The sequence below is a fragment of the Cervus elaphus genome, chromosome 20 (assembly GCF_910594005.1).
Source record: "Cervus elaphus chromosome 20, mCerEla1.1, whole genome shotgun sequence".
Taxonomy (NCBI): domain Eukaryota; kingdom Metazoa; phylum Chordata; class Mammalia; order Artiodactyla; family Cervidae; genus Cervus; species Cervus elaphus.
This window is the reverse complement of record NC_057834.1, coordinates 37,192,442-37,206,942: the sequence shown is the minus strand read 5'-3', so window position 1 is coordinate 37,206,942 and position 14,501 is coordinate 37,192,442. Positions and strand designations below refer to the sequence as shown.

Here is a 14,501-nt window from a genome sequence, read left to right as displayed (position 1 = left end):
TTGGAATTTCCTGGTCACCAAGAGAAATAAAAGTTAGAAAATGAACAGACTCTATTTGGGAGGGCTTCCTGAGGTAGTAACCTCAAGTTACCATAAACAGGAAAGAGAAGACAGGGGTGAGGGAGACGAAAGGAGGGAAGAGGGATAACTTGGCTAAAACTGGCATGGCAGCAACAGCCAAGGGACTGGGGCGGGGGGAGGGTGGTGGAGGTGTTGGTCAGAAATGGATTCAAACCGCCCTGTAAGATATTGGAGGGGCAAAGCCCACGTTGACCAGGACAACGGAGCTGAGGAAGGTGGGATCCACAAGGAGCAGACTTAGGAACTACACGGAGACGGCACAGCTGTCAAAGAAGAGGGCGTTTCGGCTCCTACCCCAAAGCTCTGACGCCTGGGCAGGAACCCAGCCACGTCTTTGTTCCAGCTGGGTGCTGAGCTTACTGACCAGGAAGCCGCAGTCATTTGAAGGGCTGGCTGAAGTTCTGAGGGGTGGCAGGGTGGCGGAACGCTCTGCTGCCTGGTCCCAACCTTTTTTGTACCCCCTCTCCCTCTGCTCAGCTTCATTTCCGGTGGGGACAGATGTTCTGAGGCCAGTAGGGGTAGCTGAGGGTACAGCCTAAGTGGTGACTGCCCCCAGCCCTCCTCCAGTGGGTTCATGCCGTGGAATTAGGATAGCTAAGGTTGAGGGTTAACATCTCTCAGCCCCCTGCCCCTGCTCTGGTCCCCTGAGCCAGAGTTACAGGGCACCATACTGAGACTGGACTGCATTAGCTGAGGGAGCTGACCTGATAAAGGGGACAGCTTAAGGGAGACAGGGGCAGGGAAAAAAAGGCATCCGCGCAGGCCATGGTGCTCAAGGGACTGGAACCAGAGGACAGAGCTGGAAACTCGCGGCAGGGCCTTCTGCGGGCTCTGGAGGGGATCTGGGGCTCAGGGTAGGTAGGAGACTCCTCTCTGATACAAGAGGGTTTTGAGCCTGAGAGCCCTGCCTAGAGGAGGCTGGCAGGATGGAATAACCATGGGGAGACTGAGTCAGCTGGGAAATGCCCTTCCCCTCCTGGCCCGAGTGGTCCCTACTGGGGCAGGGTAACCTGCCCAGCACAGTCGCGAGGCTCCCTTTCCTGTATGTTACTCACTCAGCTTCTCCAGCTGAGGTCTCACTGTAGCCCTGGGCCTCCGAGGGGGTGAAATCAGCAGGATGGTGTGGGGGTGCCCATGGCTGTGGGAAGTGGGGAGAAGGACGCTCCACTGCCTGGGTCATCAGGGCTGGGCCTGCAGCTGGAGCCTGGGGGAGGACCCGGGCCTTATCCTAGGGCCTGGGAGGGGCCCTACAGTGTAAGGGGAAGCAAGTGCTTGGGATGACAAGATCCACCCTGTACCTCCAGTTCCCTGTCATTTCCCCTCTGTAGAACTCATTTTCTGATTTGGTTGAACCAACAAGTCCGTCACAAAGGGTTCGAAGTCCCTTCTAGCCCCACAGTCCTGCTCTGCGAAGCCCCTTGCTTGCCTGGCCTCATCTGATCAGTACAGTAGCCCCACAGGCAAATAAGGCACTCCCTCCATTTCAAAGGAATGTAGGGAACGGCGCAGAAAAAAGCTTCCCTGTTAAAGGTTGGGCAGTGTGTTAGCAACAAAGCGCAGCAGAAAGCTGACAATGCTGGTTGTCAGGATCTTCCCACCCACTCTGCTGAGCCTACCCCTAGCAGTGAGGAGCACTCACCCCTCTCTAGCAGGCTTTGCTCCTTCAGAGACACCGAGTGGGTCACTAGGCATTCCTGGCCCCTCCCCAAACCTGCCCACCCTGTTCTGTCCTGAAGTCCAAGGAAAGCTCATCTGCTGACTTTGACTTCCAGCTCCTGCTATACAGCCAGCCTCTCCTTTTTCTACCTCCTCCGCTGCCACAGGAATCAGCCACCAGGTGACTCCCTGAGTCTAATCTCAGACCTTTCTTGCACTTTCAGCCTCTCCTCCCCAAAGCCATCTGCTCCCCTCCCCTCCCCTCCACACCCCCCACCCGCCCCCCTTTGCCCTCCCACCTCTTCTCTTGCTTAGGAGGGAGTTTAGACCTATAGACAGAAGGAAGTGGAACCCCACTCTGTTGACTCAGCAACTGTATTTCTCCTGGAGCTGATTAGCACTGAGTGGAAAGGAGGGGAATTGACTAGTCACTGGGGCTGGCCCAGTGTTGGCAGCGCCTAGACCCAGGGACTATGTCTTCAGGGAGGGGTCTGGGGGACTTCTGTGATTCTGGCAAGTACACAGGGGCCCTTGGGAGGGAGACAGACCCTGATGGACACTGATTGTCTTGACTGAACTCTCCTAGAAATGAGAGTAAGAACAGGCTGGGACCACAGGAGTACCAGAAGCCTTGTGAGTGGTTCCCAGGGTGGGGGTGGGGAGCAGTCTCTGCTCTGAGCCCTCAGGGTGATCCAGGGGCAGACACAGCCCTGCCTCAGAGAGACCCCTTCTGAGACAAAAACACAACCCGAGGCTGATTCTTCTAGGTGGTTGAAGCTTAGAGTATGGAGCTTGGCCACAGGGGCAAGAGGCCCTGAAGTGGGTCTGGGAGAGAAGAGGAAACATCCTAAGAGGAACAGGGGAGGCTTAAGCCCAAGAGGGGGGAGCCGCTGCAAGGGGGTCCCCTATCCTAAGGGGCTCACACACAAAGGTTAAGAATGCCCCCTCTCCCTTCCAGTCCTGTGCTTGGCAGGGAGGTTGAGGAAGGAGGTGCTGGGGCTACCTTTCAACCATTCCCCTCCCTGCCCCTCTTTCTTCCCTGGCAGCCCCCAAGCGATGTAGTCACCCCTCTGCCCCCGGCTAGCTGCCGAGCCCACCCCAGTTAGGGAAGGAATAGTTTTCAGAGAGCGGTCTGTGTCCCTCACCTTGGTGTCTCCCCACCCCCAGCCCATAGATCTGTGGCCCTTGCCCAGGTATCTTTCGACCATCGACCACTCTCCCCAATTGCAATGGTCATTTGACAACTTGCCTTCTGCAATATAAGAGTCAGAGACAGAAGGAGCCTGGAGTACTTGAATCCCTGTTGGGGGAGGTGGTTGGTAATGATTTATTAGCCAGACAAGAATCAACAAACAAGTTCTAACATCTGTTCTCGCCAAACCATTCCTCAGACAACAGCAGCATTGGACCAGGGCCCAGACTCCAAGGCTCGAGGGCCAAGGAAATCAGACTCCAGGAGGGGAAACCAGGGCAGTAGTGGGATGCAGCAGGGCTCTCCTAGCCCTCTTCCTTAGAGGCAAGCTCTGAGCCACTGGATTCTTGGAGATTCTTGGGAGGGAACCAGAGGGTGTGTCCCTAAAAGGAAGCAGACCCCACATTTGCTCCTCTGGCCTCCAGGTTTCTTTGTGTGGGCCCAGACCAGTTAGGGGAACAGGGCTAAGCTGGGATCTGGAGGAAGGGAACCAGCACCCAGGCCCCCATGCAGTAGAACTCTGGAAAGCAGCCAGATTTCTTATCTGAGGAAATCTCAAACATTTCCCATGGAGAAGAGTTAGTAGAGTAGGGTACAGAACAGAGCACTAAACAGAAGAATCAGGAAGCCTGGGTTCTAGTCCTTGACCTTGACTAAGCCACCATCCCTCTCTGGTTTTGTTTCCAAAAACAAAGCTGGAGTTGGACTTGATCAGTAAGGGCAAAGGAGATGCTGCTCCTCTTCTCTCACCCATGGCAGACATCACTAATCAATCATGGTGTTCTTTTCTGCTGAGTTCAGATATGACCTTAACATCCTTTCCAAAGCAGTGGTCCAGGCGGCCACAATCAATGGATTGGAGTTGGCATCCAAGGTGACACTTTTTTGCCATCTTTGCAATAGATGATGGCTGAGGTCCTTTTCAGCGCTGATCACCTACAGTTTGTTCCATCCACATTTCCTGAGAAGGATGGCTGGGTGTGTGTGAAGGTCTCTGGACCCGCTGTTCCAAGTTATCCTTCCCCAGCTCAGACTCACCAGCTACTGAGGAGGCCCCAGGGGGAGCCACGCCTGTCCTCTGTCCTGAAGCACTTGTCTAGAAAGGTTGTGGGGGAGAGTGTGCCCCCAGCGGGGTAGGGGCTGGTGCGGCACAGTAGGGCCTTGTTCAGCCAAGGAGTTCTCAGAATGCAGATTCTGTAGAGAGAAGGATGGTCCCAGGTGATACCCTCTACCTTCTGCCTCCTAGACTTACCTGCAGCCTCTGATCTTAACAGAAATTGGCCTGCAAAGAGGAGATCTAAACCTCTCTCATTCATTCAACAAACATTTCCTGAAAACCTGCTCTTTGCTAGGCACTGTGCCTGGTGCTCTGGAAACAAGAGATGAACAAGTCCCATCCCTGCTCTCAGGGAGCTAATACTCTGCTGGGGGAGGGGGGTATTGGTATCAACGATCAGTGACATGACAGGTGTGTAGAAAGCTTCTGTGGTGAGGTCAGGGAAGTCTTTGCAGAAGCGGGGAAGGGTGGGCAAGCTGGAGGATGATTAGAAGGTTGCTGGGCAGTAGGAAGGTACGTTTGTAGGAAGTAGCTATAGGCAGAGGGAATGGCGTATGTAAAACGTTGGAGGGTTTGAAACCGCTTGGTGTATTTGGAGAAATGTGACCAGTTCAGGGTGGATGGGTGCAGCTGGTGATAAGACTGAGGGGGTGGCTCCCCACCCCACCTGATTATAGAGAGCTTCATGGGCCTGGTAGCTGTTTTAGAAAGACCATTCTGACTTTCCTGGGGCAGTGGATCAGAAGTGGCAAGATTGTTGGCCAGGAGATCACTTAAGAAGCTCTTGGAAAGTCCTGATGAGAGAGGATGGGAGCTAAAACTGACGAAAGGAAAAATATATTTAGGAAAAGACCCAGCAGGAATCAGTACCTATAGGGGAGTGAGGGTGAAGAGTGGGGAGATGTCAAAGAAGCCCTGCAAACCTGGCTTGAATAGTTAGATGAGATACCAAATGGGAGAGGGAACACAGGAGGGAACAATCAGGGGAGTAGGGTGAGGACACTTGGCTGTGCTGAGTCCAGAAGGCTGTGGGATGTTGGGGAGCTGAGCAGAAGCCTGGAGAGAAATTCACATAGAGATGTGGACTGCTGACATCAGCTCTAGGACGGCAGTCAGGGGTGTGTATAAAGCGTGATCAGGCACAAGGGCTGAGGGGGAGCCTGAGATGCCAGCGTTGGAGCGGGGAACGGAAGAGGGGGGCAGAGGCAGAGGGATTGGGTGGGAGCTGCAGTCTAAAGAAACAAGATACTGACTTGACCTGATCAGTGAGAAGTCTGGGCAGGTGTGAGGATTGCAGGAGAGGGGGCATGTGCAGAAGGAGGGGACAGGCAGGCACCCCCTCCCCTGAGCTCATCTGAGGTGCCATGAAGGACTCCAGATGCTCTTCTTCAGGAAGGCAGGGCCCTGAAGGCTGAGGGGAGGACCAGCTGAGCCAGCATGAGAGAGGCCCAAGTTCAGACTGGGGAGGAGAGATGAAGTGAAGGCCAAGACTCCTGCCATAGGGTGGGGTCGATCTCAGGGGGTTCTGAAGAGGGCCAGCCAGGTGGGAGGGACACAGGTGCAGGTGGGTGAAGGCTGAGGGGACCTGCAGGGCCCTCTGCTTTCTCTGAGAAGTGGAGAGGGCGAGGACTTGACAAAGGGGAGGCAGGTCCCAGTAACTCCAAACAGAGGGGCCTGGAAGAGGGTTGTTGGCAGTCTCAACCCTCTGTTCTTCCCATCTCTGACCTTCATTCACCCTGACCCCGACATCCAGTCTGAACACCTTCTCCACCCTTTCAACCTAGCTTTCAGGAAGTCTTCCTTAGGGGCCTCACTTTTCCCTGCAACCCCATTTACCTGGCTGCCTAGGACAGGCCTGGACTGGCATTTCCGTAGGACTTCATGCCTGAGGATGCAGCGCGGGTCCTGACTCCTTGAATCAGGCTCCCTTACCTCCACCTCGGCATAAATGTTGCTAGGGGCTTCCCCAGGGCTGCCCCGGCCCATGGCGTAGAAGTCGATAGGTTCATCAGGTTCGTTGTAGATGGGGTTGGAGGGCTTGGGGGGCAGGGTTGGGCGGGGTCTCGGAGCAGAGCTCGTGTAGACTTCCGGCTGCAGCTGAGGTTTGGCGGGGATGGGCGGCTTGGGCCTGGGCGGCTGGGAGGGCTAGGACAGAAGGCGAGCAGGGAGGAGAATTGTCGTTGTTGTTCAGTCGCTCAGTGGCGACCGACTCTTTGCAACCCTGTGGACTGCAGCACGCCAGGCTTCTCTGTCCTTCACTATCTCCCAGAGTTTGGTCAAACTCATGTCCAATGAGTCAGTGATGCCAAGGCGGAGAGTGGGTCACCCTAACCCAGGCAGGGCCAGAGCTGGAACCCAGTCTGAGCCTCCGCCCCCTGCAGGCCTTCTTCCAACCCACTGGCCCCGCCCCCTCACACAGGCCGCGCCCTCCTTTTCGTCCCCAGGCTCCGCCCCTCTCTCAGGCCCCGCCTTCTCTCCCAGCGCTTCGGGTCACATACCTGCTTTGGCTCCCCAGCTCCATCTTTCTGCGTCGGGGCTGTACTTCGCTCGTTTTTGAGAATGGGGCTATACTGAAACTGTGAGTCCTGGCTTTTGCTTCCAAAGTCTGATTCTTCAGTCCTTAGGGACAGCCCCGCGGGCTCAGGAGTCTGCGGGGGTCGGGGCGGGGGGGGGGGGGCCGGGGGTGTGGGGGAAGGAGGGGGAGAACAGGGTGGGGGCGGGTAAAGAGAAGAAAGAGGCCGTGGGGATGTGATGCCGGAGGGATGGCTGGTGGGAGTGGGCAGGTGATCCACGGAGGGCAAAATAATCTGGTCCATATGGAGAATGTCGGGGTGGGGGTGCAGCAGGGAAATTTGGGTGGCGCTGGATTTCTGGGTGAGGCAGAGGGCATGGAGATGGCAAGGAGACTGGGAAGTGGGACAATTGCTCTGGTCACAGGCGATATTTAGCATTTAAGTTAACTTCATCTGGAACACAGGCCCAGACCAGTCACCGTTTGTGCCTGTGGTTGTAAAACTGCAACCAGGCCTCACAAGTCTTTAGCCTAAAATTTTTCAGCTTGGGGATAGATCTCCAAGACTTCTGTGCCCATGTTTACTTCTGCAGCTGCAAGAGGAGTACATTATACAGCTAACAGCTAGATATTTTAGGGACAGAGACACTGCCTCAGGGGAGATGAGCCTTATAGGGTTCCTTCCCATGTTAGGTGTGCTTTTAGCTCAGCATTTATCACTGGGTTCACGAATGTTTTCCACATGCATGATAATTTTTGGAGGCTCAGCCCATAGGGCTTTTCTCATTTTTCTGCAATCTGCCAAGTGCATGTCTCCATCTGACAGTGTTTGGGCACTTACTGCATGGATTCAAATCAGAATTCTTTTTCCCTGCCCTAACCCCCTAAGAGATCTTAGCATTCCCTTTATGAATATAAAGTAGCACCTCAGGGACTTCCGTGGTGGTCCGGAGGCTAAGGCTCTGCGCTCCCAATGCAGGGGACCTGGATTTAATTCCTGGGTCGGGGAACTAGATCTGACATGTTGCAACTAAGACCTGGCACAGCCAAAAAAAAGCCCCTCTACCCTGTTGCTGAAACAGCAGCACCTTAGGAGTCAACCCGGACACCTCCCTCCCTTCCTCCCCACGTCTTATGGAGCACAAGCCGTGCTCCTTCCACTGCCTAAATATCTTCACATCTGCCCACGTTCTCCCTGCCCACAGCTGCTGATCCTGTTCAGGCCTCCTAAATCCATCACCTCCTCCTGCATCATCTTGCCCTGCCAACCCATTCTCCACTCTGTGAGCAGAATGAACCTGTAGAAGTTCCTCTAGCAATCCTTCCATGGCTGCCTGTTGCTCCAGGATAAAGCCCAAACTCCAGAGAATGTGAGTGACAAGACCCTCTGAGGGCTGGTCATAGAGCTTGGTCTCTGACAGCTGCGCCCTTGGCTCTCACAACTCCAGCTGGCTCCCCTGTCCACCAGACTTCCCTACATCCTATTCTCACTGTTTAGGAATCTTCAGGTCTCTGCTTATTCCTCACCAAATTCCACACAATAGTCACCCCTAGGCACAGTCCCTTACCAACTTCTTTGAATGGACTCCAATCAAGCTCCAAGCAGCTATTCTTGCCCAGGTCATCAATGACCTTCTGTTGGCCAAATCCAATGGTTAATTCTAGACCCTCTGGCATCTGCTCTTCCCTGATGGATTTTCTTTGCTTGGCGTCTAGAGCATCACACTCCTGGTTCTCCTCCTCTCTCTCTGGCTGCTCCTTCTCAATTTTCTTTGTAGATTCCCCCTCATTTCTGCAAACTCTCAATGCTGGAGACTTGGTATTCTTTTCTTTTCCATCTATGCTCATTCCTGAGATTTCATCCCTCCTGAAGGCTTTCGAATTAATCCGTTTACATACTGATGGTTCCCAAATGTTGATCTACAAACTAGACTTCCGTCCTCAAATCCCAGTCCATATATTGCAACTGCCTAACTGGCATCTCCATTTGGATACTGAATGGATGTCTCCAACCATGAATGTCAAAACTGAACTAACTCGTGATCTCCCCTCTCTCCCAGACTTGGTCTTCTCATAGCCTTCCTCATCTCAGTCAATACAACCCCATCTTTTTTTTTTTTTTTTTACAACTCCATCTTTTAACGTTCCTCACTCAAGCCTGCAAAAACCCTCTTAGCTCCACCTTCCAAACTGACCCAGTGTTCCACCTCCCCGCCCCTTCACCTCTGCCAACACGGTCCACGCTGCCGTCTTCTCTCCTGGAGTATTGTAGTGGCCTCCATCTGATCACCTATGTCCCTCCCAAACTTTCCAGATCATGTCACTCTTTAACTGCCCAGTGCATCTCATGTAGAATAAAATCTCAAATCATACAAGAGTCCACCGGGCAGTCCTTCACCCCTGTGATTTCATTTTTTACCTCTCTTCTCATGCTAGCTTCCTCAGTGCTCTTACTCTTATTCACACACATCAAGGATCCTTCTACCTTAGGGCCTTTGCACCTGCTGTGCCATCTACCTAGAATGTTTTTCCTCTAGTTATCTGCATGACTTTCCTCCTTCCTTTATTCAGACCTCTGTTCAAATGTCCCTTTACCAGAGTAGCCTTCGCTAAGGTCCCTGTGTAAAATAACCCCAACTCCATCACTCCTTGTTTCTGTATTCTGTTTATCTGTATTACGCATTCATTGCCTGTCTCCTGTCACTAGAATGAAAGCTCCATGAAGGTAGGGACATTTGGGTCAATTTTGTTTGGTGCTATTTCCTACTGTCCAGACCAATGCCTGGCACAGAGTGGTCCCTCCGAACCGCCTGAATGATCTGCGGGAGGCCCTCTCTGACATGGCTCCCCACCATGTGAGCTAAATGGCACCCCACTCTGCATTTCCTCTCTCATCACACTCTCACACTTGATTCCTATTATTTGTCTTTGCCGCTGGTAAGTGAGCTTTGTGGGTTTGACACCCATCTGTCTTGTCTCGGTAAATATCTCTTAATTTAAAAAACAAATGGCCCTGGGAATTCCCTGGTGGTCCAGTGGTTAGGACTTGGCGCTTTCACTGCAGACTTCAATCCCCGGTCTGGGAACCGAGATCCCTCAAGCCCAGCAGCAAGGCCAAAATAAAGCCACAAAAACAAATGACTCCTGGGCCTAGCTGACCACTCCCAGCCCCTCCAGTCTTTGTGTGACCGAGCTGGTTTCTCAAGGACCCCTCCACCAGCGCGCATCTTTCTGGAAGGGCAGCCAGCGGAGATGTGTGGAAGAGGGATGTCTGCGTCCTCCGTGGGAGTGGGAAAGTGCCTGGCGAGGTCCTGCAGCCTGAGTTCTGCATGCGGTGGGGGTGGGGGCGCCCTGGCCTGGGTCCCCGGGGTCAGGGTCAGTGTCAGGGCCGGGGTGGGGATGGGTACCTGGCGGGCGAGGGGTTCCGTGAGCGTCTCCCCGTACGGGCTGAGCGGGCAGGCCGTGTAGTGCAGCAGTAGGTCCTGCAGCCGCGCGTGGGCGCTGTCCTCGCCCAGCACCACGTGGCGCCCGTCCCCCAGCTGGGCCAGCAGGAAGTGGCGGCAGCAAGTCCGGCTCCTGGAGGCACCAATCAGGATCAGATCTGCTCCCTCTTTCTTGGCCAGGACACCAGCACCAGGCGCGATCTCTATCCGCCCCAGCGCCCGGGTCTCCCATCCTTAGTAGCCTGGGGGCTGGGCTTAGACCCCTCCGCCCCTGCTGGGGGTCATCATGAAGTTCTGCCCCTCACACGTTCTTCAGCACCAAGTCCCGCCCCCTGATTAGCCCAAAGTCCTGCCCCCTTGTTGCCGCCCCCGCCCGCCCCCACGCGCAGTGCTGGCCCCTCACCTGTAAGTCAGCACAAAGGTCACGGCGCTCTCGCTGAAACGCACCAAGTAGCATCCCTGAGGCTTAGTCTCCAGCAGCCTCTCGGCCTCTCTGAGGATGATGGAGAAGACACGAAGGGCTGCTCAGACTTTTCTAGCCTCACCTCCTGTCTCCCCTGCTCTCATAGGGGACCCCTACGTCCACCCAAGCCTGCTTAAGTGGACAGAGAAGGGCGGAGGTGGGGGAGAGAGAGGATGTGGTCACCGTACTCCCGCTGCAGGGACTGGGCGTGGACACGGACCAGGGGTTCCACTCAGGAGACCTCCCGGCCCTGCATCCTCCTCTTGGCCCCATCCTGGAAAGGCAGCCTGGAGTAGGGGGTTCAGGGGGTCAGCGCTGTGGCGGCAGCAACGGGGATGGTATTAGACTTCTAGACTTCAGAAGTTGCACAGAGGAGGTAAGCATAGAGATAGATACAGGAGAAGTGAAGCCGAGAAGTGGATGAGAAGGGAGGAACTGCAAGGGAGGGAAGACAGAGGAGAGGGCTGGAGAAAGCCCGAGGTAAAGATGGAGGGAGATATGGAGGGAGAGAGATGGAGGCCGAGGTGGAGAATGAGCACTAGAAGCCTTAGAGACAGGAGGAAAGTGGAGGCACGGGGTAGGGGGTTTGGGCTTGTGCCTCTTTGGTGATCTCCCCTAGGAGAGCTGCCTTAACGAGTAACCTCAAAACCTGCAGGAGTCAGAGCCTGGCTTGTAGCCTCAATCTACTGATTGATGCCAGGACCCAGGACTGGCCCCTGCCCTGCTCTGAGCCTGTTTCTTCCTCTGTGACTCACCTCCGGGTGATGAAACCGTGGAACCAGATGGGGGCCGCCCCGTGCTGTAGGAGCTCATGGGCCTGGGTCTTCTGGAACCAAGCCCGAGTCTCGGCCTGTAGGATCAGAGCTTCTTCCCTTGGCACCTCCTCCTTCCCAACATCCTTTGGATTGCAGGCAGCTCCTGGGGCCTGGAGAGGTGCCTGCATAAGAGAAGGGTTCAAGGAGGGGAGAAGTAGCCATGATTCTAAGTCAGCGGCCGCCTCCTTATCCTTACACCTACTTGCTCTTCGACTTGTGGAGAAAGCTCCCTGTCCCCGTTCCAGTTGCCTATTTTAGGGTATCGTTTCCCAGAAAGTCCTTCCCAAAGTCTGACTTGTTTAGCTCAAGCTGTTTTTGTTTCCAGGGGAATTTCCTTCCACTTCCCTCCGGGTCCTGTGGGTCTTTATTCCAGTAGCAGTGAGCTGTTTAACTGTGCTTAAATGGGAGTGAGGCCTTCCAGATGGACAGAAAAGCTTTCCCTGGCCTGAGGGATGAAGGGAACTCTAGAGGCCAGAACGAGGGAGGGCTCATCCTACCGTAGGAGGGACCGAGCTAGTTCGTAGGGACGGTTTCCTACTGACCGGATGGGTGAGGAGGACTGAGATGAGGGTGGGCAAACGAAGGCCATGGACAGAGATGTAGATGCCTCCTTCTGGAACTTCAATCACTGTACCCATCACTTGTGGACTCGCCCTGAGCTTCCCAGGGACAGAGGAGTAGCGAGTGGGCCTTTCAGCCACTGAAGGAGGTGCTTCTCATCTCCTTTCCCTTCCTCTGGGCCCCCGGCCATGTCGGCAGCCCCTGCTCATTCCTGCTTTGGCCTTTGTCCACCTGCAGGCCCACCCCCGTGGGAGGTGGGAGTAGCGGAGGGAGCGCCCCCCAGGTTTCCACTCACCACAGCCTGGACAGCTGGGCCCCTGGGGCTGGGCCAGGCTCCCTCGGGGGCCTGGAGTCGTGGTCCCAGAAGCAGGCCCGGGCCCTGGCAGCTCCTGCGGTTCAAGTCCAGGGGCTGGAAGGTGCTGAAGGTTATGGCGGGGGCCTCTCGACTCCCTGTTAGCACAGAGAGGTTTCTCAGTCAGGGCCTGCGTCTCTCTCTGCCGCCCACCATTCCCCGAGGCTCAGGCTCAGCCCCTCCACTTCCCCCGCTGCCCGGGCAGTCCACTCATCGGGGACCTGAAGGACAGGCACAGTCATGACAGCAGGAGAAATGCAGGAGGGATGCAGAGATTATTTCTCAGGGAGGAGGCGTAAGGAGCCCAGGAGGCATAGAAGGCTGAGGGGATAGAGGGGCTTGTCAGGGAAATTGGGCCCAGGGAGGAGCGCAGGGAAGCCAGCTGGCCCAGGAGTTCCGGAATCCGGGAATGGAGGCAGATCTCCTCAGTGCAGGTCCCGCTTCTGGCCCAGGCTCCTCTGCCTCCCACCCCACTTCATTCTCCTGCTTCCTCCTCTCTCCTGTAGAAGAAGCTCTCCGCAGACCCTGTCCCCTTTATCCTCAGGGCTGCATGGAAGTGGAGCCACCCGAGGAGGAGGACCAGGGGCTGTGGGTCTCCTGCCAGTCAGCCTTGCTGGAGCGCAGCAAGGCGTGCGGCCAGGGTGTGGCCCCTCACCCTCGAAGTGGGAGCTGAGGCCCAGAGAGGAGGAGGGCAGGGGTCGTGGGGGTCTTGAGGTTCCCTCCCACCCACATTCTCCAACTTCACACTTACCTTGGGGGCATATCTGGGCCAGGGGGAACTCCATGGGGGCAGCCTGAGAAAGGAGCCCCTGGCGCAGGGTGTGTGTGTATGGGCTCTCAAAAGGTGTGCATACTCAGCAACTCATCTCTCCTCTCACCCCAGCCCCCTGGGGCAGGAAATGTCGCCTCACCCACAGCCCTAGCCTTCGCGGAGGACTCACGTCATGGAAAGCCGTAAGACAATAGTCCCTCCCCCGGAAGCCAGGCGCTGGAGGTGGTGGTGGTGTGGTATTTGTGTCATTGTGTGTCTGGGGGTGCTGCTGTCTTATCTCCATCCCTCCTGATTCTTTCTACACGCCCTCACTCCAGACTGGGGCTTCCCTCCCTCACCCTCTCTCTGGTCTCTCTCTCTATTAGCAGTGGCAGCCGAACATCAACTTCAGAAGAATAAGCCTTATAATGTGAAGGGGTTTCAGGTTTGTCGAAGATTCATACGCAGGACTTTGCTCTTAGGACACACGAGGAGGGGAGGGGGCAGAGCTGCAACAGGAAGAATGTGGGTCAGACTTTTGAAGGACCTTCTGAGGTCTTATGAAACCTGTGAGACAAGGGGGTATGGAGGAGGAAGCCTGGCTTCATCTTCAAGCAGGTAATGGAACTGGGTTAGGACAAAACCAGCCATCCTGGAGAAAGGGAGAGGGGATTTCCTTCAATTAAGCAGGTCATTATTAGCAGCAAAACTATCAGCAGTTGTTATTAATGACTTCCAGGCTGATGTCTTAAATCTGCAGTGGGCTTGCATCTCCTGCCACCCTAGAGGACCAATCCCATTTCTGTCTTGTGATCCTCACTAATGAAGAGGAGATGGAGGAACATTATCCCCATTTTCCAGATGGGTAAACTGAAGCTCAGAGAAGTTAAGTGCCTTGACTTGGGTCTTTCAGTGTCTCAGGTGCTCATGGCAGAACTGAGACTAAAACCTAGATCTTCTTTGACTAACTTCACTGTGATTTAGGCCAACAGTCTGTGACTATGTGCCAGGCACTGTTCTTGGTGCTAAGAGTCCAGAGAGAAAAAGGATGGATCAAGGCTAAGGCAACAGGGTTTTTTGTTTTGTTCTGTTTTAATATTTATTTATTTGGCTGTACCAGCTCTCAGCTGTAGCATGTGGGATCGTCTATCTTTGTTGCGGCATGTGGATCTTTAGTTGGGGCATGCAAACTCTTGGTAGCGGCATGTGGGATCTGGTTCACTGACCAGGATGGAACCAGGGCTTCCGGAATTGGAAGCCCAGAGTCTCAGCCACTGGACCACCAGGAAATTCTCTAAGGCAACAGTTTTAAAGGAAGGGAGGAGGGATCAGGCAGCTCAGGAGGAGGCGAGGCCTTGGAGTGTGGGTGTGACTGGGCCAGCAGTGATGCTGGGGGTCATGTTTACTTCTCAGAGGTGTTAGGGAAGTAGCTCTGCAGGCTAAATCAAGACTCCAGAGTCCTTCTCCGGTGCAAGGCAGCACGCACTCTGGCTCTGGCAGCCTCCAACTAGGTAAACCACTGCTGGCAGCCCCTGAGCCAGCTTCCGCTCCAACCATACAGCCCCTGCTCCACCCCATTTCCTTCTTCCATGAAGTTGAGCGTGCTCGTCCTTCTTCT

At 54.9% G+C, this 14,501-nt stretch overlaps 1 protein-coding gene across 1 annotated transcript; it reads right to left on the bottom strand.

The window, feature by feature from the left end:
* Positions 1 to 3,027: 3,027 nt before the first annotated feature.
* SH2D2A (SH2 domain containing 2A) lies at positions 3,028 to 13,010 on the bottom strand. The gene is made up of 8 exons (XM_043878572.1): positions 12,884 to 13,010; positions 12,076 to 12,230; positions 11,160 to 11,341; positions 10,345 to 10,434; positions 9,906 to 10,074; positions 6,485 to 6,634; positions 5,823 to 6,131; positions 3,028 to 4,123 (listed from the first exon to the last, which is right to left on the bottom strand). The coding sequence occupies exons 1-8, from the start codon at positions 12,915 to 12,917 to the stop codon at positions 3,971 to 3,973; spliced, it is 1,242 nt and encodes a 413-aa protein (XP_043734507.1). The 5' UTR covers positions 12,918 to 13,010; the 3' UTR covers positions 3,028 to 3,970.
* Between the last annotated feature and the right edge of the window lie 1,491 nt (positions 13,011 to 14,501).